The following is a 23,747-nucleotide window of genomic DNA, read 5'->3' on the forward strand; positions in this document are numbered from 1 at the left end:
GGTGCAGGAGGTGAGAAGCCACAGGGATCCCAGGAGGGCATGTGGCCGCCCGGGGACACTGGGCCCCTCGGTCAGGATCAATCACCCTAAGCCTGTCTGAGGAGCTGCCGGCTTAGGAGCAGCTGTGAAAGCCGCCTTTGTGCCTGAGGAGAATGAGCCGCCAGAGGACGGGGGGCGCTGGCCCAGGGAACCCCTCGGGCCCCGGCTCCTGAGACAGCACCGCAGGGAGGACCCCCAGGCCTGGCGCCCGCTTCGTGCCATGGGAGCTGCCCAGGGGAAGAAGGTAGGAGCCCCTGAGGGTCCTGCTGGGGCCCTGGACACGGGAAGGGAGGCTGCATCAGCCAGGTGGGAGCCCTCACCCACCGCCCGCCGGCTCCCTGGAGCCTCAGCCGGGCACTGCCCGCCGGCCTCCCTCCCTGAGCTCACAGCTAAGATTTGCATCTAGAAACCTGGCTGAGGCTCAGGGCAAGGCTGGAGTCTGATCTCTCCGTCTCTGTCTGAAACAGACCTGGGCTGCCCAGCCTCTCAGGCTCCCTGGTCTTCTACACACACACCTCTTTACTGCGAGGCATACAGGCTCCCTGACCCCCCTCCCTGAGCACCAGGGGAGCCTGGCCCAGGTGGCTGCAGGAGCAAGAGAAAAAGTAACAATCATTGTAATTAAGTTGGCCAACGAATTGCTACCGATTTCTGTAACTCAGCTCCTCATCTGTGAAGTGAGGACCATAGTAGCCACGACCTCAGAGGCTTGTCGTGAGAATTAACAGAACCATGTAAAGTGTTTGAAAGAGTGCCTAGCACATAGTGGGCTATATACAAACTCTAATCTGTTGTTAATAGAATTCTCTTCATATTATTATCCATCACCTTCTAAGCCTGGGATCTCCACTGGGAAGGTGGTGGTTATAGATAGCACAGCCAGTGCGGCATTTCTGAAAATGAGGTCTGAAGACCCCCTACCTCGGCGTTAAAGATGGGGCGTGGGGGCGGGGGGGTGCTTGTTTAACAGTCGCCTTCCCAAGGCACACCCAGACCTCCCAGGTCCGAGCCTCTGGGGAGGGAGGGGGAATCTGAGTTTACTCACTGGCTCCCAGGGGACTCTGGTACATGCTCACAGCCTACACTGGCCAGGACTGCGATCCCAGATCCCAGCTCTTCCTCCTAATAACTGCGGTGAGGAACTAAGCCCCTCTGGATCCCAGCTTCTCACCTGTAAAGTGGGGCTGGTACCCGTCTCATGGGAAGTTCCGTGAGATAATGCCGGTAAAGTACTTATCACGCTGCCTGACACCCAGAGGGCCGGATACACAGAGGCTCTAATCCTCAGCCAACCCGTGATGACCTATTACATTAAAGGCAGGGAACTAAGGCTCAGAGGCAAGACGTGATTTCTTAGCCAGGGTCATGCAGCTTGTGGGAAAAAGGGCAGGATTTTAATTCCCTTCTGCTTGACTCCAAACTTTCTGCCAACCCAGCCCATCCAACATATTTTAAATTTGGAAAAAAACACATCATGGACGTCATGGAGGAAGCACTCTGGACCTCAGTTTCTCCGTTTGCAAAATGGGAGCGTTGGGCTAGATAACCCCTAGGGACCTCCTAGTGCTGGCCTCTGCTTCCCACCTCCCTTTGTTTCACATGCGGAGTCGGGCCTGGAATCTCCTGCCTTCCCTCAGCATTCCCAACAGTCTTACCCTAAAAGCTTGATATTCTGGGGCCATCGCTCCCCACCTCGCTCCCCCCTGCAATGCTCACTCCTGCCTGCAGGGGTCAGTGTGGGTCACCTGCTGTCAGGGCAGGTCTGGGAGTCGCAGAGCTGCCTTCCCAGCCAAGCCTTGAGCCCTGGCCCCAGCCAATCCCCTCTTTCAGGAACACTCTTCCTCTCCCAGAGGAGAATGAGCTCAGCCTCTAGATCCTATCTGTGCTGAATATGAAGGCAGGGGGTCATCCTGGAAGCCAGCTTCCCAGGCCTAGAAAAGACCCTAACAAGGTCTAGCCCAGGAATGGGAAAGTATAGCTCATGGACTACCTCTCCCTATTTCTTCATCCGTGGCAGACATCACAATCAACCCCTGCTCACTTTCCCACTAAGTGTAGACAGCTTCAGAGTCGTCAACACAGCATCCCACTCCCATACCAGTCAGTCAGAACTCGTCCCAGGTTGAAAGCCAAACCTAATCCTGGGCCAAGCCCTTCTCCTGCCCAGGGAAAGCCCTCCCAGGGAGAAGGCAGCAGGGTACAGTGACTGGGAACATGATCTATAGAGTCAGACAGGCCTGAGTCAGTCCCTCCACATCCTCTGTAACCTTGAACAAGTCACCGCACCTCTCTGAGTCTCAGATTCTACCTTAGTAAACAAAAGGTAATAATCCTCCTCAGATTATCATAAAACCTAAATGATGTCATGCCTGGGACAAAACAGGCACTCAGTCCACGTTGTCTCTCCCTGAATTGGATCCTCTCATACCTGCGTCCTCTTCTGAGCCTCACAACCCTTCCTTTGAGCCAATGAGGGCATCAATATCACACCCAATGGCAGATGTAAAAGCTGAAACCCAGCAAACGTGCTTCCCCCAGCTGGTCAGTGGTGAGCCAGCCTGGAGCAAAGGCTGTGAGCAAGCCCAGGCCAGGCCCCCTCTGGAGAGTCCTCCATCTGTGGACCAACCCCACCCAACCCCCAACATGCCCACCTCTCTCTCTCTTTCTGGAGGCAACAGCCCCACTGGTCTTTGTGTGATGTGTAACAGGCCTGCTATGTGCAAATATAATCCTCATCACCCATGCATTTATTCTCCCACTGGCTTATCCCATAAAGTTCGCCCTAGTGTCCTCAGGAGATCCCCAGACCCCCTCCCATAGTTATGGCTTAATCATAGTCATAAAATAACAGCTCTGGAAAACCCTTGGTGATGTGGCCCAATCCCCTCCCCATTGAACAGCTGGGAAGACTGAGGCCAGAGAGAGGAAGGACTTGCACAGGGCCATGCAGCCAGGACCAGGGCATTTCTGCAATGCCTGGCAGCTCCAGGCATACAGAGAGGCCATGGAGCTCCTTCCCCCGCACCATGAACAGGGGACGGAGCTGCACCTTGAAGATGATTCCTGCCCACTGAATGCACTCTCTCCTGGTACCTAACTCTATCCACTGCATCTTCATTCTCTCTGGCCCCAGCCTTCTGCAGTAGACTATTAAGTGGGTACCTGTTGCTCTGTGCTGGGAACTGAGCCAGGGATGGAAAGGGATGGTCCCTGCCCTCACAGCCTTCTCTGTTAGTTGGGGAGACTGACAGGCAGGCAAATAATGATAGGTGAGATCAGCCCATGTGAGAGTAGAGATGGGGCTGACTGGTCAGATGAGCGTCAGGACCATCTCCAGCTGCAGCATGGGGACTGGGTGTGAGGACTCCAGGTTGGAGATGGCTGCTGAAATCCCCATAACTTGGATTTCACTTACAATGCTGTCTGCTGCAGGGAGTGGAAAACCCAACCCCACCTGGTTGAAACAATAAGGAAATGTATTGGATTCCCTAAGTGGAAATCCAATGGCTCAGTAATGTCTCTAGGACTTTTTCTAGAAACCCACAGCCAAGGTTTTCTTGAATTTCATTGGCTCAAATTGTCACATGCCCATTCCTAAAGCAGCCCTTCTCCCCTGGGGAATGCCAAGGGCATTGGCTTCGCCTGGAATCCTGAACCTGCTGCTGGCAAAGGATGGACGTGGATATGATTGGTTGAGGCCAACCAGAGATCCCTTGGGGCTGGAGATCAATCCCCCAATGTCATTCCCCCAAAACTCAATGTGAGAGGGGAAGATGGATGCTGGGCATTTGATCATAATGCCCCACCCAGAGGGAGAGGTGATGGTGGTGTCTCTGACCATGGTGTAAACAGAGAGAATGGGAAGAAATTGAAAAGTTTGAGGGTGAGGCAGAAAGAGTGCTGGACTAAGAGTCAAAACACAGACATTGCTACTTCTATTCATCCTGGGCAAGTTATGAACTTCCCTTGAACTCAGCATTTTTTAATCTACAAAGTAGGTACCCAAGCCACACTCAGGATTTTTGCAAGGATCAAATGAAGGCATTTTCAATACATGGAAGCAATGTATCTAACTGTTTGGAACATTCCAGAAGCTGCAAACATTGGCCAGTTGGGCATGCGTTGATTCTAGAGAGATGAGTGCAGGCAACATGTCCTGGATGGAGCCTTGTTTTAAGTCCTTGCGATAGTGAGGTAGCAGGTCCTTGGGCAGCAAGGGGTCCAGGAAAAACAACTCCCATAGGCCTCAGACACCCCTTGAGGGCTTGGACACTTAGCACTCTCTGAAATATTTCTCCAAACTCAGCACCACCCAGGGCTTTAAGTTCCCTGAAAGACTCTGTTGATGTTTGCCAAGATGCTCAGTGCTTTGCATTCATCTTCATTAGAAGAAAGTTTCCTTGGCTGAAACAAAAGGGAAAAAATATGGGAGAGATGGCTAAATTTGATAAATGGCCTGGAAGGGAGTGTTCGTTCTTATAGAGCCCAAAAGGCACACATCTGGCAGGGCTCCACTGGCTCCCCAAACAATTATCCCCACCAGTGATGGAGGGGTTGCCCCGGCCCCAGGGAGGGTTCCTGCTTACCAGCCCCCAGCTGAGCAGGGCAGGGAGACCATGTTAGGAGGCCCTTGCCATCCGTACTAACCCATCGCCCCCTCTCTGCCCACCGCCTCAGACTGCTTCTCTGAGTGGGAAGGAGGCCAAGTGCCCCACTCCTCAGCACCATGGGGAGTCCACCACTGGCTTCCCAAAGGACTCAGAATGGGAAGCTTGAGGACAAGAGGAGAAGGTTGTTGGGAGGCCCTCTCCTCACCCCCAACAAAACAGAGTTCTGCTCCTCACTGAGCCCTGACCTCCCAGCATCCCTCCAGCCTCTCAGGCTTCACTCACACCAGTGGCTGCCTGGAAGGCGCTCCCAACTGCTATCCACACATCCAGCCCTTCCCTGAGTTCCAGGTCCAGCACCTGCCCACCTGCTCTTGTAAGTGTTCTTAGGGCTGGTGTGTGTTGAGTTCCAACTGCACACCTGACAGACATTCCATCACAAGGTGTGAAGGAAGATGAGGAGGCGGAGGGATAGCAGTTTCTGAGCACCGACCCTGCCAGCCCCCATGCTAGGTGCTTTCACATGCTTCCCTCCAGCCCGCCCAGCCCAGCAAGGCAGAGGCTGCCATGCCCACGTCATGGATGAGCGACACCCAAGGATACATCGCCCTGGGCAGCAGAAAGGGGCATTTGAAGGCAGGCGGAGTGACCTTTGGAAGCAGGAAAAGGGCACAGTTTTCCTGTCCCCCAGGGCCACCTAATGGAGCTTTAATTCTCCTCTGCCCCTGGCTTCCCCAAGCTGGGTTCAAGAATTGCCTGAACAGATGTTCAGGTTGGGCACTGCACAAAAGCAATGAGTGTGTGGGTTCGTAGGGATGGAAATCCATCTCCCCCTCTGCCAGTGGAGGCTTGTGCACAGGTCCTGGTTAGGTCTGCCTAGAGGCAGGAGTGTTGTAATTACACAATGCCATCACTTAAAGCCCTTCAATCACCTTTTCCAAGACTGAAACTTTCCCTGTGTGTCTTTATGGCTGGAAGTCCAGCTTGGGAGGGGAAGACATTGAAGGAGAAAGAAAGAAAGATGCCAGCTCAGGTGACACTTCTTCTAGGAAGCCTTCCCTGCATGGACCTCAAATGTCCACACAGGACAAGGGGCTTAGATAAGCAGGGAGAGGGGCAAGCTTGTCTCAGAGCTGCGTTTGCGTAACTAGGTCCACATGTTTTACTAAACCTGGAGGATTAGCAGGGGTAGCTGGGAAGGGGCCAGGGAGATCAGAAGAGAATAAAGCTCCTGTGGGGACCCCATTGCACCACCGCTCTCCTGTAGACTAGGACAAACCCAGTAGGCTCTCAAAGCTCTCTCTACTGCGCTGACCACGGTTGCAATTTCATACTTAGTTCTATGATTTATCCCTGAGGGAAGGGAGATTGAGTGTAATGTTTGACTCCCCACTGTGTCCCCAGTACCTAGCACATAGTAGATGCTCAACAAACTGAGGAAGGAAGGGAAGGAGAGAGGGAGTCTGGGTCCTCATGGAAGTGACTTGAGGGTGGGGTTGAGGGCCAAGCTCACGGAGGATCCACACAGAACCTCGGGCTAGTGGGAAGGACCCGGCCTGGGTCCCTCCACTCTTCCCACACGTCCCCTCCTTTCCTTCCAATGGTTTTAAGGCTCTGACCCAAATTCCTGGATTCCCCACCCCACTTCCACCTGCCCACCACACACACACACACACACACACACGCACGCACGCACGCACACAGAGACTTTCCACCTGCACAGTTTCCTGGCCAAATGCAAAATCCCTCATTGATTGTTCATCATTCACTCAACAAATGTTAACTGGGCACCTACTGGGTCCCAGGGTCCCAGGCACCAGAGACAGACCAGTGAACAGGACTCAGGCCCTGCCCTAGGGGTGCACAACCCAGCAGGAGAGAAATGAGTCACCAGCAATGACAGGGCCGGTGCTGGGTGCTCTGATGAGGGGAACACAGAGGACCCAGGGCACAGGAGGGGGGCCACAAAGAGAGGGGAGCAGTCAGGGAAGCTCCCGGCTGGCCTTTAGATTCCTCCCACATGCACAAGCTAAGGGCTTGAGAAAACTTCACACAGCACAGCTTGGTCTACGCCTGCAAGAGGGACTGAACCCACCCCGAACAGTTCAGAAGCCTAAGGAGTCCCAATTCCTCTCAGGCCTCCAAACTTCTCATCTGTAAAATAGGCACTTCCTGAAGAGAAATAAGAAAGCTTTCCAATAACTGAACTCCCACAGAGTCCTCACAACAGAGGTATGGATGCCCTTATTTCACCAAGGCAAAAATCCAGATACAGGGAGGGTGAATTCACTGCTCAAGTTCACACTGGCCCGCAAGTGCCAGAACTGGGACTTGAACCCAGATCCTCTGGCTCTTCAGCCCACGTTCTCATCGACTTGTTTTTTGCGCGTCAGGATGAAACTGCACCTCCAAGCAGAATAAATCTTCACCTTGCGGGTAGAGTTACTAGCCGGTGGTGGCTCCAGTCCCGCTGGGAGCAGCAGCAGAAGGGCCTTAAAGTTCAGAAGAGTTTAATTTCCATCGTGAAAGGGCTTGGAGGTGGGGCAGGAGGGACCAAATCAAAAGGCAGCTTTCGAGAAGGCAGAAGCCCGAAAGCAGCTCCCTCGCTGGGGCCCAGGGATCTGCTTTCAGAACATTGTGTCTCCTAAGCTGACTTGAATGAGGGGCTTTGTTTAAGCGAGAGATCAGATCTCAGGCCTGGGGCAGAGGGAAAGGGCGAAGAGCTGGAGCTTTTCTTCTTCATCCAAAATCCAGCGGGAGCCAAAAACAATCAGCGAGGCTGCCCCAGGGAAGCCAAGAGAGGCTGCCTTGGTCTTGGTGACATCCTGCTCCCAAGGAAACTCAGGACGGGCCCGGGGGCATCCCACAAGGGATGTCATACCCAGAACCCGTGGAACTCAGCCAGAAACCAGGAGGTGACTGCTGTTTTGAGGGATCACCCCCCCCAGGTTTTCCTTATGCACTTGAGCTCTTGGGAACACTTTAGGGGCGTTTTGGGGTGTACGATGGGGCCAGCGTTCATGGGGAGTCCTGCCATCAGGTCAGCATTTGTAAGGGTCCCATGGAGACTCTAATCACAACCAGGCACTGGGAAGTGACGTATTGGTTTCCTAGGGCTGGGTGGCTGAAAACAACAGAAATGTATTCTCTCACAGTCCTGGAGGCTGGAAGCCTGAAATCAAGGTGTCGGCAGAGCCGTGCTTCCTCTGAAGGCTCTGGAGGAGACTCTGTTCTCTGCCTTTTGGCCTTGGGTGTGGCCAGCAATCCCTGTCATTCCTTGGCTTGAGGATGCATCACTCCAGAGTCTGCTGCCGTTGTCACATGGCGTTCTCCTTGTGTGTCTGTGTCTCTTCTCCTCTTCCGAAAAGGACACTAGTTGTATCAGCTCAGGGCCCACCCTCATTTTAACTTGACTACATCTTCAAAGACCCCGTTTCCAAATAAGATGACATTCACAGGTACAGGAGCTAGGATTTCAATATATCTTTTGGGGGAACACAATTCAACCCATAACTGTGACCCTCACCTCACTGGACCCCGGGACCTCTTCTTAGCCACCTGAAGTTACATGTCACCCTAGTTGGAGCCTGTCCATTCTCTCCTGGCTGCTCTTCCAGGGACTGCAGTTCATTTTAGAACCCATTCATTCCAGTGGCTTCCCACGTGGGAGATCCAGAGCAATCTATTTTGAATCAGAATCTGATCCCCTGTTCTCCTGAGCAAAACTCTTCAAGAGCAGTGACAAGGAAATCCACAACCCCTGGGCCCTCTGTGGCCTCACTCCGTTTCAGCCACACTGCACTGCACATGTTTCTCCAACAAGCCAAGCTCTTCCCCACCTCAGAGCCTCTGTCTCTGCTGTTCCCTCCACCTCCTTCAGGTTTCATCTCACAGAGGCTGTCCCTGACCCCTCCAGCTAAACTACCCCTATCGTGGTCCCCAGTCCTACAATCACTTCCTTGGCCATTTCTTTAACTGTTTCATATCAGGCTTTCCCAAGCAGCATGTCAGCTCCATGAGGGCAGGAACCTTCTGTCATACCCTCTGGATGCTAGGTGACATACACTAGGCATGAGTGAATGAATGAATGAATGAATGAATCCATAGCTACCATCCAGGGAACTCACGAGTATTTCCTGAGTATCCACTCTGAAGCAGAGGCTGCCTAAGGCCCGGGGTATGAAGGAGAGCCCAGCCCAGTCCCAGGGCCACGGTTGGCCCAGGGAGACAGAGAGTACAGGCCACACTGAATGGTTGACCAACAAGAATTAGAAAAAGGAGCCCTTCACACAGGCCTTCACCATCCACTGCCAGAAAATCGAAAATTCAAATTGTACCGTCTCCCATACTACGGTCGGATGTCAACATGGAGATGGCCCCAGGGACCACTGCCTCCTCCTGATGGCTTAGCACCCCTCTCCCACCGCCATAAGCCCTCTACCTCTAACAGCCCTGGAGCAGAAGAAGAAAGAGCAGGACCTCAAAACGATGGAGATGTAGTTTCTGCCACCCAGCGGGCTTGGGACTTGCATTGGTGCTCAAACTCCATGAGGGGATCAAGAAGAAACTCTCAGGCTTGCAGGGAGGAGTGTCCTGGGAGCTCCCACTCCCAGAAACATTGCTGACAAGAGCAAGTCTGGCACATGGCCTTGCTCATCTCAGCACATCACATCAGTTGGCCCAGCCAGGCCTGATCTGGGAGCCACAGCCTTCCTATGTTTAGAAGCCCCTGTCTGGGGAACCATACCCATATACTGTAAATTCTTAGGCCTGGGAGTTCTTTCAAGCAGGACCTTCCCGAGAACACCCAGCCTCAGCCTTTGCCCTCAGGAGTCCCCAGGTGAGGTCGCACCTGAGATTAGTTCTTTTCTTTCTTCCAGAATCCCTCTTGGGTCCTTTCATATAACTGGATTCGGTCTTTCCTGGGAAGATAGTATGGAATGAACTGGTCCTTGCATAATATCTGTCACATTCTTCCTCAAAGATGATTTTTGGATAGGTAAACAAAATTTTTTATTATAATTGTTAAGTTTTAAAAATTCTTTTGATTAAATATTAAGTAACAGCAAAAGATTATTTGGAAAGCATGCATATATGAGGTATAACAAAGCGTGACCCACAAACACTCGTGTATCTAACCACTAGCTAAAGAAAAAAGCGGCCAGCCATTACCTTGGAAGACCCCGGACCTCTGCCCATGTTTCCCCTGCTTTCCCCTCTCAGAGGACACCTCTTTCCCTCCCAGAGATCATCACAGAATCCCTAAGTTCTAGACTGTTGAGATTCCAGCTTTGCGTAAATAGGATGGGCATATTTGTAATCTGTTTTTTTTAAATTTACCGTATGTTCCTGAGATTGATGCACTTTGCTGTGTGCATCTGTAAGGTATTTGCCAGGTTGCATAGTGTTTAAATATGCCACAATCATCTATCCACACTGCTGTTGGTGGACACTTGGCTTGTTCCCAGAACATCTGCCATTACAAAAAATGTTCCTGTGAACTTTCTTGCATATCCCAGTGTGCCCATATGTCTCTCAGGTGTGGATCTAGAAGTAGGGTCACTGAATCTGAGGGCACATACATTCTCACCTGCCAAAACTTTACCTCTACCCTTAGGGTCTCCGCTGGGCCTGAGAATTAAATCCACCCAAAAAAGAATAACAGGAAAAAAGTGTAAGGATTTTACACGTACATGGGAGTCCCCATAGGAAAATGAAGACTCCAGAAGTGGATAGGTCCATGTGCTTATATACCTGGTTGAACAAAGAATAGCAATTGTGGAAAAGTAACTGAAATAAATGGGGGAGGGGTGGCACTAAAGGAAAATAAGAGTTATTTTAACAAGATCTGTTTGTACAGATTTCTCTTGCCCTCAATTCCCTGCCTCTGGTGATAAGAATGTTTCTTTCCTCCTGGTATAAGAAAGGCATCTTTCACAAGGGAGTTTTATCTCCTGCTTTCGTGAAGAAAAGGAGAGGTCAGAGGGCCCTTCTCACATCTGCTGTTTTTCAAGTGTCTTTAGCTCAAAATAATCCTTATGCCAAAGTAGCATATTTTGGGGGCATATTCTGCCACGCTTTGCATGTTTACAAAATAAAGCCAAGCTGGTTATAGCAAATTACACTCCTACCAGTATATAAGTGTTCAGTTACCCCCCATCTTTACCAATATTTTCTATTTTTCAAGCTTTTTAAGTTTTGTGACCTGGTGTGTCTATACTGGTATCTCATTATTGCTTTCTTTTTAAAAAACAGCAAGTTTGATTTAAAAGATATATTTAGAAAGCTATAAATTTTTTTCAAGCACGCATGAGCATTTACAAACATTGACCACATTCTAGATTACAAAAAAAGTCCAGATACCAAAGAATCATACATATCAGAGTATACATCTACAACATCTCTAGACCTGAACAATAATGAAAATACTATATATCAAAACGTGTGGGATGCAGGTAAAATAGAATTGAAGGAGAAGTTTATAGTTTTAAGTGCAGACAGAAAAGAAGGCTGATATTTAATGAGCTAAATGTCAAAGTTAAGAAGTTGGTAAAATAACAACAGAACCAATCCAGAGAACATAGAAGTAATGAGAAAATAAAAATAAGAGGAGAAACTAAAGAAGTGGAAAACAAATATATGATAATGAAGATCAATACGGCCAAAAGCTGGTTCTTTAAAAAAGACAGTAGAGAATGATATGGCTGACTTTATGCCCATACATTTTTAAACTTTCTAGAAACATCTAAAAAATATTGTTGAACAAAATTGGCTTAAGGAGAAATAAAAAACCTGAATAGTTAATAACACTTAAAGAAATTAAGTCATGAGTTAATCTTTCACAAAGTCACCATCAGCCCATCAGTTTTATAGGGGAGTTCTATTAAATTTTAAAGCTATTCATCGGTTTGGTTTTATACAAAGTCATCTAGACAATAGCAAATGAGGGAGGGAGATGGTGGCCATGGCCTGCCCACCTGCTGAACACGGTGGGGCATCGCTCCAGGGCCTTTTGCTTCAGACGTGTAAGATCCCCTACCCAAGAAGCCTTTGATGTCTCTGTCACTGTCTCTGGGCTCTTTCTTCGGTCTCAAGGCTGGGCAACTACAAGGCTTGAAGGCCTGCGAGGTGCAGCCCAACAATTGGTGAGCCAGCCAGGGAGCCGAGGCAATTCCCGTGAGCACCCGAGATGTGGGGAAATAAAGACAGGGTATGGGAAGTTGCAGGGGGTGATCCCGAGGAGGCCGTCCACAAGCCTGTAAGGCCCTGTGGCAGCTGACCACCACGGGAGATGTCTTTCTCTTCCATCACAGTGATGATCTCCTATTAACTTCAGAGTCTCTTTCCAGTTTAAAAGTAGCAGCCCCATACTCGTAGCTCCTCTGACTGCACAAGGGATGGTTGGTGCATACAGACAAAACCCAAGGACCTGGATTATCTATCAGATATTTGGGTGTTATTTGGTTGGGTAAGACAAGCATACTCCCAACCCACCACCCCTAAACAACTACAGTCATAAGCTTTAGGGATATTACCTCAGGGATAGGCTTGTGAATTGGACGTGGCCAGTTACCCCAAAGGGGTTGGTTGGGGCCTGTGACAATGGCAAAATAATAAGAGTACCGTTGGGCTCCTGGTCCCAGCTGTGGAAGGGGGCACAGCAATGATACAGTATAATGGAAAAACAGCTATACGCTGCCTGTGATGTGTTACGACAGGTGGAAGACGTTACAAAAGGTCTACCCAAGTCGTCGAGCAATGCCAAAAACCACCATTGGGGGTCTAGGACAGCTGTGCCCAATATAAAGGACCCCCATGGACATTGATAGTGACCAAGGAACCCACTTTACCATCCATGAAGTTCAGGCACGGGCCAATAAAAGTGACATACGCTGGCATTTCCACCTACCCTACAACCCCACTGCTGCTGGGCTAATTGAAAGGATGAATGGACTGCTTGAACAACAGCTGAGATGGGAAACCCGCTCTCTCCACACGTGGACACATCCCAGGAGCAATCGTCCCAGTGCCTGCCCTTGCTGCAGGATCTACCCCCAGGAGAATACATAAAATGGCCCTGGGATGGGCAGGTAAACCCCTGGTGGTTTGGGTTTGCTGCCCCATGGGGAGTAAGATTAGAAAGGGACTTACAGATTTCACCTGTCTTCTACCCCAGCACACCTAAGACTACTAAGGTAATTAATCTGGGCCCCCTACGGGAGAAAGGCACCATTATATCAACCCCGTGGTCAGTCGTTTTACCACTGCTTCGGTATCTGGCACCGGCTATGGGACCTGAGGGTGGACAGGCGGTATGGAACTGTAGGCCAGGACAAAACCACTGGCAGGGTTGGTATTATCTCAGAATGCTGCTACTGCCTGTATTTTGCTTAATGGTCTTGATCTTCCCTGTACTGCGCCTCTTAAACATCTCACATTTTGTCCCTAGTCTGAGCAACTGGGCTACAATGGTGGCCTCACTGCTATGATTGCTGGGTCTACAGTAAGATGCCGCCGTCATCCTCCTTTGGACTTGCATGAAAAATTGACTCAGTAAGCGCTTGGCTCCAAAGTCTGCCCACCCCTTGGACTCTGTATTGCATTTGTTTTGTATTTGTGTTGTATTTGGCTGCATTGCACCTCTACATACCCGACCCCAGGGATTGTAGGAGGAAGGCCAAGGTGGTAAGGGTCGTGCAGGGTATGTAGGGGTGGAGTGTACGGTCAGACCACTCGAGATGGCTGTTCTCTTGCTCTCTGTGCATCCCCTGCTCGACCGGTCCCGGCTTCACCTACACCTGCGCACGTGAACGTGCTTGCCCCCGCTTTAGCTCGTGACTGATCTAATCCTTAGGCCAGAACGGCTCCTCCTGCTAGCTTATTAAAGGGAAAACACCTGCCCTCGTGATGCTCGTTAACCCGAGGGGCTGTGCGGAATATGTCCCAGCTGCTGGTTTCCCTGGTAACTGATGAACTAACCTGACCATCAATTCCCCCTATAAATGTGAGCCGCCTTCTTCCCTGAATAGCAAAGATGGCTGCCGCGGCTTGCCTGCGTGCGTTACCGGCTGGAGTGTCGCTCCAGGACCTTTTGCTTCAGACATGTAAGACCCCCTACACAATAAGCCTTTGATGTCTCTGTCACTGTCTCCAGGCTCTTTCTTCGCTCTCGAGCCTGGCCGACTACAAGGCTTGCAGGCCTGCGGGCTGTATGTAGCCCAGCGCCCTCCCTCCTTCCCTCTCCCCACTGGTAATCACTAGTTGGTTTTCTGCATCTGTGAGTCTGTTTCTGTTTTGCTATATACATTTATTTTTTAGATTCCACATATAAGTGACATTATCGTGTTTGTTTGTTTGTTTTAATCTTATTTTTGGCTGTGTTGGGTCTTCATTGCTGAACGCGGGCTTTTCTCTGGTTGTGGCGCGCCGGGGCTACTCTTCGTTGTGGTGCGCAGGCTTCTCATTGCGGTGGCTTCTCTTGTTGCGGAGCACGGGCTCTAGGCACCCGGACTTCAGTAGTGGCTCACAGGCTCTAGAGCGCAGGCTCAGTAGTTGTGGTGCACGGGCTTAGTTGCTCTGTGGCATGTGGGATCTTCCCACATGGGCTTGAACCCATGTCTCCTGCACTGGCAGGTGGATTCTTAACGTCTGCGCCACCAGGGAAGCCCAAAGTGTTTATCTTTTTCCATCTGACTTATTTCACTAAGCATGGTGCTCTCTAGGTCCATCCACGTTGCTGCAAATAGCTGAACTTCATTCTGTTTTACAGCTGAGAAATATTCCCTTGTGTATATATACCCCACACCGTAATCCATGTGTCTGTTAATGAGTACTTGGGTTGCTCCCATGTACTGGCTACTGTAAATGGCGCTGCTATGAACATTGGGGTGCATTTACCTTTTTGACTTAGTGTCTTCATTTTTTCCAGCTATTACACCCAGGAGCGGGGTTGCTCAATCATACAGTAGTTATATTTTTAGTTTTGGGGAACCTCCATACTGTCTTCCATAATGGCTGAACCAATTTACATTTCTACCAACAGTGTATGAGGGGAGGGTTCGCTTTTCTCCACATCCTTGCCAACATTTGTTATTTGTTGACTTTTTGATGATGGCCATTCTGGCAGGTGTGGGGTATTATCTCATTGTGGGTTTGATTTGCATTTCTCTGATGATTAGTGATGTTGAGAGTCTCTTCATGTGCCCATTGGCTAGCTGTATATTGTCTCTGGAAAAAAATGTTTAGGTCTTCTGTTCATTATTTGACTGGGTTGTTTGCTTTTTTGGTGTTGAGTTGTATGAACTACTGTACGTTTTAGATGCTGACCCCTTGTTGGTCATGTCGTTTGTGGGTATTTTCTCCCATTCAGTGGCTTGTGTTCGTTTTGTTGATGATTTCCTTTGCTGTGCAGGGGCTTTTGAGTTTGGTTCGGTGTAACTGGTTTGTTTTTGCTTTTGTCTCTTTTGCCCTGGGAGACCAGGGGAACATTGCTGTGGTTGTGTCAGGTGGTGTTCTACCTGTGTTCTCTTCTGGGAGTTTTGTGGTTTGGGTCTTGCTTTTGGGTCTCTAGTTCATTTTGAGTTTATTTGTGTTTGTGGTATGAGGGAATATTCTGGTTTCATTGTTCTGCATGTGGCTGTCCAGTTTTCCCAGCACTACTTAGTAAGGCAGCTGTCTTGCTCGTGTCCATTGTATATTCTTGCCTCCTTCAGTTTTTCCTCTTTAAAAATGCGCCTTTGATAAATAGTGATCATTTCAAAATCTACAACTTTTTAGTTGTCTGAAAAGTTTTTAAGTATGTTTGAGCTTTTGAAATGTCTTTTAGTGTAAAAAAAACAAAAACAAAAACAAAAAACCATGAGGGAACACACCCCACTTCATTTTATGGTAAAATAATTTTGATATCAAAGGTCAATAAGGACAGTAAAAGAAAATTGCAGGCCAATCCACTCATACATTGATGCAAAAAATATCCTAAGCAGGGCTCCAAAATCCCACAGCCAGGGCCTGGAATTATTTTGAGCCCATGTGCTACAGACATCTCCTCTCTGTGGGTCTAGTCTGGGCCCGAGCAGGTAAGGGACTCGGGCCTGAAATGACCACGGGCTCCCTCTCCGAATCCTGCCGTTCCAGAGCCAGGCCGGCGTCAGTGGAAATTTCCAGTGGCAGTTTTTCCAGAGATGCCTCACCCAGGTGAACATTGGAGAGAGAGAGAGAGAAATGTCTCAGGGTGACCTTGCTGGCCCAGTCCTGCCCACTGGCACTGTAAGGTGCTGTCTAAACAGAGCCCTGGAGGAGTGCACCGGGCCAAGGGGAGGGTGACGAGGTTCCAGGTGAAGAGACAGAGGCAGAAGCTGGGTAGGGCCAGGGCAGGGGTGAGTGCTGTAGGAGCGAGGACCGTGGAGGCCACAGGGTGACAGCCCGGGGAAGCAGGCCAAGGAGCTGGGCGTGGAAGTCTGCGGTTAGCCTGGTGGAGACAGTATTAGCACCGCATTAGGGGCCTGGGCCATGGCGTCAGGAGAACCTCGGCCGATTCCTGGCTGCCCTGCTCACTAGCTTTGTGACCCTGGCTACCTCCTTGACCTCAGCTTTCCCACATGTGAAATGGGTTCATAACAGAACCTATGGAACACAGCACTTGGCATACTGTAAGGGCTCAACAAAGGGCTACTATTTCTGTTTTGTTATTTTATCTGATCAGAGTCGGTCGGCTCCCCCAGGCTGGTGATGTGGAGCTGCCACCATCAGCAGTATGTGTCCTCCGAAGAGATGATAACTGAAGCCCAGGGCTGGAGGCGGTGATGTGGGGAGGGGGGAGAGCGACAGAAACGGACCCCTGTGCTCCACGGATGGCCGAGGAGTCAGAGGAGGGTCAAGCAGATGTGCTTCCTATGGGGGAACAGACCGCACACGGCTGCTAGTGCAGTCAGATAAACCTGACTCCCAGCAGTGCATAAAGATGGATGGTAAGCATGAGGGGAAGGAAATACTTGAATTGGGGTTTTTATTTCTCTTTATGTTCCAAACTTTCCACAACACTCCATCTTGATCACTTTAAAAAGTGGACTTTGCTCCTCTAATTTAAAATTTTTCTTATTACTCAAATACTGTATTATAGAAAAATCATAAAGTACAGAAAAGACAAAATCACCCATTATTCTTCTGTCCAGTGTAACTACTGCTGACACGTGGTGTGAATCCTTTCAGACTCTGCAGCCCATGTTGTCACCTGTGTTATAAGCAAGATCTCTTAGGACTTGCTGTCCAGACTGCACAATAGATCACACCCGTCCTTTCCCTTCAGTTCCTTTCTCATGGGTTCATCGTGTTCTGCTAATAGGGACCTGCCACAATGTACCTGACCAGTCCTTGATTTTGGGGTATTTAGTTTATTTTTTGTACTACCACATCCTATTAGATGTATTTTGGTGCATACCGTTTGTCCTTTCCTTGGGATAAATTCCACTTTTAGGCTCATGGGTGGGTTTCTGTGAAGTAGGGTACAAAATGCTATGTGTACATGAGGATGTGAAGACTCTCTAAGAAGAGGGAGCATGGCCATGTCAGGTCCTTAAGGGAGCGCATTTCCCAGAGACAAGAATCTCAGCTGCAGAAAATATAATCTGCAGAATGTGACTTGTCTCATTCTTCATTCTCATACAGAGCAGTTTGGCAACTGGGACCCATAGGGCTTTAAACAACTTCATTTCATGGAAATAATATCCCATTTAATTAGTAATTATTATGTGCTAGGTACCATCTCACAACAACCCCATGAAGTCGGGATTACTGTTATCCCCATTTTACAGATGGGAAACTGAGCTCAGAGAGGTTAGGTGCCCAGCTCAAGGTCACACAGCAGGTCAGCAGTGAACCCAGGAATCAGACCCAGGCAGGCGTCTCAAAGCCCACTCTCTGAGCCATGGACTTGCCCCAGCATCACTGCCCAGTGTGGCGGTGCTTCCCAGAGCCAGGAAGCAAGCCCTGAAGCATCAGTTCCCTCGCTTCTCTAGATTAACCTGTCGCGGCTCTCTGGGCTGAGTTTCTACCAGGTACCCGCCCATAAAAAGAGGCTGCAGAAAGTTAAGATCTGCTTGGCTGAAGAGTATCTGCCTGACCCAGGTGGGCAAATGTTATCATGGCCTGGCTGGTCCTGTTGAAACCACACTAGCTACCCCTCTACCTGCTCAGAACAGCACCCTCTCTGGGAGTACAAGGTTGGCTGTCAAAATTCTGCTGATCTCAGACCAGGAGGGGGAAGTAGAGTGGACGGAGCAGATGTGGGGGGTCTTTGGGCAGAACCACATGCTGTTCAGCCACCTCTTTTCACGTTGGGGCTCATGTATGCAGCAGCCCAGTCTGAGGACAGCATTATCTGGCACAAAGCAACCAACCCCAAATGCTGGGCAAAGGCCCAAGTTTCCTGGAGCTAAACGAGCCACAGTTCTGCCTGCCACTCAGGGGCCCTTGGAATTTCATGTAAGTCCTCTGGGAACAATATCAGTGATAACTTATTAGCAGTTGGATTTACTGAGCACTTACTATACCCCACACCTAAACGGGTGACAGAGCTAGGAGATGACAGAGTAGGGATCTACACAAAGGCAGCCTAAATCCAGAGCCCACAGCTTTCTCCCCCTAACCCTGAGCAAACTCAAGGAACTTGAAAGTTCCAAACTGGGGCTTCTGCCACCAGGCGGTGAGCTCCCGGGGAGCAGGGACCAGGCCCTCCTCACCCCAACAGACTGAGCCTCCTGGATGAGGGATTCTGCATTGGACAAACCTGGGATAAAGTCCCTGTTTGCCACCTGCCAGCTGTGTGGCCTTGGGAGAGTTACTTAACACCTCTGAGCCTTAGTCTCCTCATCCGTGAACGGGGACTAGAGATAACCATTTAGTGTGGTGTCTGTAGGCAGCACGTGAGATGATTCCGCAGAGCATCTGGCCCCCAGTGCTGTGCCCAATAAAAGGAAGTGGCTGTCATTAGTGCTGTCCTGACTTCCATCCTGCAAGTGATTCAGCTGCTGTTTCCTCAAGTTCAGTACAAATCAGTCTCCACAAGGGAACGGGCTCAGGCTATCTAGCTTCCAACTAGGAATAATAACGATGTAATCGTCATAGAGGCAGCTAAGATATATTGACCGCCCACTGCGTGTCAGGTGCCATTTCTCAGTGCTTCACATATTAACTAGTCAAGATACAGCCCTGGGAGAGGGCAGCAGCTTCCCACACTGACCCTCCAGGGAGGAGAGTCAGGGGTCAACAAGCCAGGCCCAGGCCAGCCTGTCTGTGCATCAGGCTTGGGGGATGTCCTGCCAGGAGACTCCAGGCCTCACATCTGTGTCTGAGTCCTGCAAAATGGCTTTCCCTTCCACCAACCCCTCAGTTGGCTCGGGGTTGGGGGTTGTCTGCAGAGGGCTGGAGAACAGAACGTCGGGGGGTGTTGAGGTAACCTGCTTCTAAGCCACCCCATGGCCTGGGGCAGTGCTCGATAAATACTGGTTGACTAATATTTGTTGACTGCAAGTGAAGGTTCCATTTCTAGAGCACAGGGCCTCAGGTATTGGGCTCTACCCGTCATTTTTTTTACATATGCATAGAAAGAAAGACTGGAAGGATATATACCGAATGTTAACCTTGATTATCTTAATTAGGGGTGATGGGGAGATATAATGGTCATTGTGTGTGGTGGGTTTTTTTTTTTTGCACTTTCTACATTGTTGACAATGAGCAAGTGTTAATTTTATGCTCAGAAGAAAGTAAAACATTTCTGTAAGTTTAGGACTCACCCCATTTTACAGAAGAAATGAAGTCCCAGAGGAGCTAAGCCATTTGCCCAAGGTCACACAGCAAGAAGCAAGAAGGACATGGTGGTCTCTCCTTCTCCCATGACCGTTCCCTGAAAACAGCCCAATCCTGCCAGTTGCCCCAGCTTGTGAGAGAGTCCCCTGAGGGAGCTAGGGAACCCTGCAGATCTCAGGAACGTGGCCAGTGGAAAAAACGCATGTAAGCCCCCATTCCAGCTACACGGACTCGCTGCTTATTCATAAATAAAAGAATGCCCAGGCTATTCTGGGCACCTGTAATTTTCTACTTGAATAACCAGGGAAGTGGCTGCCTGCCCGCTTCTCTGCCCTGCTCGTGGCGCCAGATCGGGGGAAACGTGATCTCCCCTGGCGTAATGGGATCTGGGGCCAGGCCTTGCTGCTGATTTCCTTGCCCTTGCCCCGTTCCAGAAAGCCCCGTTGTCCCCCCACAACGGGGGTCCGGGGAGAATCCAAGCCAGGTTTGGATGCTGTGGACTGGGTGGTTCCTTGTAGGTGTGGGAATCAAATCCCAGCTCTGCCACTTGGCAGCTGTGGGACGTTGGGAAGTGACTCAACCTCTCTGAGCCTTAGTTTCTTCATCTGTAAAATGGGGATAATGACAACACCTTGCACGTTTGGTACAGGTGAGGTGCCTGGCTCTTTGGGTAGTTGTTGTTGGGCTGCTGCTGTTGTTACTCCAGGTATGAGGAAGGGGATGTTTGGGAAAGAGACCCGCATGGGATTCTCGGGCGGTCATCTTGCTCTACTGTTGACCAGCTCTGTGTTCTTAGATAAGTAAATCCCCTTAATTATTTGAAGCAAAATTATCTTTTCTATATATCAAAGTAATCATGATAAGTACTAAAAATTTAGAAAAATGAAGAAAATTAAGCATAACTCTTAACTGCTATTTATTGAGCATCTACTCTGTTCCGGGCCAGCCCCGTGCTGGGTGCTTTGCATGCATTAGCTCTAATTCTCCCAAGTCTGCACCTGTTCATAAAGGAAAAAGCTAGGGGCTTGGAGCAGTGATGTGACTCACGTTAAGGTCACACTGCTGGCAAGTGAGGCAGAAATAAAACTCAGATCTCTCTCCAAATTCCATTGTACTGATTTTCTATTGTAGTGTAACAAATTACCACAAAATTGGCAGCTTCAGACAGCACACATTTATCACAGTTTCCACGGGCTGGAGTCGTGGCCTGCCTTAGCTGCATCCTCTGCTCAGAGACTCACAAGGGGTTGGTCAGGCTGGGCTCTCATCTAGAGGCTTGATTGGGGAAGGATCTGCTTCTGAGCTCATTCAGGTTGTTAGCAGAATTCATTTCCTGTGGTTGTAGGACAGAGGGCCCCAGATGTTTGCTGGTTGTTGATTGGAGGCTCTCCTCAGGTCCTTGAGGCCACCCACAGTTCTAGAGGCTGCCAGCAGTTCTGGCCATGTGGGCATCTCAACATGTCTGCTCACTTCATTGAGTCAGCAAGGAGAATCTCTTTGTCAGTGCCTGCTAGCAAGACACACACACACACACACACACACACACACACACACACACACACACACACACACAGTACCATAATTATGAGAGTGACATGCCATCACCTTTGCCACAGTCTATTGTTAGAATCAAGTCACAGGTCCCACCCACACTCGGAGGGAGGGGATTACAGCAAGGTGTGAACACAGGAGGTGGGATATCTCATGTTTGAATTTTCCCCACCCATTTTCTCAACCCCACCCTCCAGGAGAAAACTCAGAGCTGGCAACTGTGAAGTTACTTTCACATTGCCAACATCTAGTCATATGCTGGACCAAGAAAAGTGGCCTTTGTGGGACAATGGCTCATGACGTTTAAGAAACATCTGAACCCCAACCCTTAGTACCACGGTCCCGAGGCAGAGCAGAAACGGACAGGACGTAGGGCTCAATCTCGGAAAGCTTATCAGACGGTTGGAAAAATATACCAGCCAGGTGCTCTTTTGGTTGCAGGAGCCCTGAGTTAAAAGGGAAGAAGAGAGAATTTATCAGCTCTTATAGCAGAAGGTCCAGGAGTAATGGCTTCAGGCAAGACTGGATCCAGGGTTTTAAATTAAGTCTTCAAAACCTAGCTCCTCTCTTCCTCATGGCTTCATTCTCCTTTGGTTGATCCCACTTCGGGGCCAGTCCCCACTCATAGAAAGTCAGAGCTGCAGGCTTATATCATTCTTATAGCTAGAAGGGATACACAGGTATGGGGGAAAGCGTGGCTTGTGACAAGAAGTTGTGGGAAATGAAATTGAGACAGGAGGTTGAAATGTAGAAGGACGGAAAGGCAGACAGAAAGACTAGCCTTGACTCTGTGGTCCAACATTTTCCAGTGTGTTCCATAAGATTTTAGTATGGATTCGATGAGCTAAGGGTTTTAGGGCCAGCAATCTGGGTTAAGTCTGGTTAAACAAGTTTCGTTCCTGCAGTGCCCCGACATGTTCCCACTTCCAGCTGTGGATCTTCAAGAGCAGAGCTGTGGGCTACAGCATTCCCTAAGGTGCAGTTCTTAATTCTGCATTTTGAGAAGCGCCACTGTGGGTCATAGGGAGCCACTGAAGGCAGTAGAGCAAGAAAGTAAGTCAGCAAACGTGTTCTGGGAAGAAAACAGTGGAAGCCCCCTTGGAGATGATGATAATCATCCATGTGAAGGGTGATGATCACCCAGACCAGGGGGTCAGTGGCAGAAACAGGAATAAGGTACACGGTGAGAAATGGGACATAGGAAAATATATAAATGGGCTCAGAAAACGCTGTTTTGGTGATGGTGACGGTGAAATTTAGTTTTGATTTTAGCTTTCCCACTGAAAGCAGGGGTAGTACTGGGACAAAACATGGGCTCTGAAGTCCAGAAAACTAGTTTTTGGCTCTACCACTCTGCCATTTGGGAGAGTCACTGCACCCATCCGAACCGTGGTTTCCTCGCTTGTTAAATGAGGATGTCAAGTCCTTTTTCTCAGGGTCCTTATGAGCATTCCAAGATAAATATAGGGAGACAGGGTTCAGCTGTGAGTTGGACTTCTACTTCTGGTCATGATGGAGAACCTGGTACCAGACCAACATAAAATATTGTTAACACTTGACAAACTAAAAGGCAACTGTTCTCAGGCAGTGGACCATAGGCACTGTGATTCTGAGGGAAGGGGAACTCACAAGGTGAGTCCCTCATCCCGTGGACTTTCATTCTGGGACAGCTTCCCAAGCATGGCCCAGTGCAAGGGAGCCCACACAGAGCACAGCAGTCCCTCTGAGTGCAGGAGGCATTGATCAGAGTTTGGGACCACTGGGGCAACAAAAGAAGGAATGTGCAGGACAAGACACTGGAGAGGAGGGAGCTGCATAGCCAGGGGACCCCAGAAGTCTTTAAGGGTCTCCCAGGACCCACAAGTCCTTGCCCAAAGGCTGGGCTATGCATGCACAGAGTGGGACTATCCAAGGTTTACCAGAGGGCAGCTGGTAGGGGGTTGAGACCACACTGAGATACTACAGGTCAAGCAGTGCTGGGGGACATTGGACAGACCTTAATCCCAGGCATCAAGCTGAGACATGAGAAAGGCCAAGCCCTAGAAGTGAGGATCATACTCTAGTATAAAAGCTGCTCTAAACCAGCCTGAACAGAGCCTAAAGCCGAATCTTTCAAGATCCTCAGAGGAGGGAGTTTGGAGGCAAGTCCTTTCAAGTTAGGGAGGCTTGGGAAATAGCTCAGGCTTTGCCCCTCCCTAACGAAGTATAAAACCACACCCACGGGACTTCAAAGGGTTCAACCAGTGATTGAGCTGCCTGCTAAAACAAAATTTAACACTCTTCAGAAGAAGAAAACAGAACCCAGAGTCCCTACAACACATCACACATGCACGTACAGAACGTCCAGTAAGCAATCAAAGTTTTCTAGACATGCAAAAGAAAAAACCACCAGTAGACACTGATCCTAAGACAGTCCAGAAGTCAGATTTAGCAGATGAAGACCCTGAAGCACCTATTCCAGGGTTTGGCACATAGTAGATGCCCAGTAAATGCAGCTGCTCCTCTCCACTTGAGCAAAGTAATCATTTGGCCCCCAGAAAGCTTTGAACCCCAAGGGTTAATAAAGGGAAATGCACCAAGTCCTCATATACTGAGTTCCTTCTGTGTCACCATACAGGGCTTGGGGTGAGAGGGCTGCCTTGTGCAGTAATGAGAGAGATGAGTTGTGACCCTGCCACTAACTCATTGTGTGAGTCCCTCAATGCCCCGTGCCTCAGTTTCCCCATTCATATAATGGGCGGGGCAGGC

General features: G+C 49.6%; 1 protein-coding gene across 1 annotated transcript in view; it reads left to right on the forward strand.

Moving 5' to 3' along the window:
• Positions 1-259: 259 nt before the first annotated feature.
• The window catches only part of FAM107A (family with sequence similarity 107 member A), a gene marked incomplete at both ends in the record, with an annotated part of 78,171 nt that continues 54,683 nt past the window's right edge, over positions 260-23,747 (forward strand). Inside the window, one exon of the mRNA XM_079712992.1 lies at positions 260-283. Within this exon, the coding sequence (XP_079569118.1) occupies positions 260-283 (24 nt within the window). The remainder of the gene's footprint in view (positions 284-23,747) is intronic.

Source organism: Hyperoodon ampullatus (genome assembly GCF_949752795.1).
Source record: "Hyperoodon ampullatus genome assembly, chromosome: 10".
NCBI lineage: Eukaryota > Metazoa > Chordata > Mammalia > Artiodactyla > Ziphiidae > Hyperoodon > Hyperoodon ampullatus.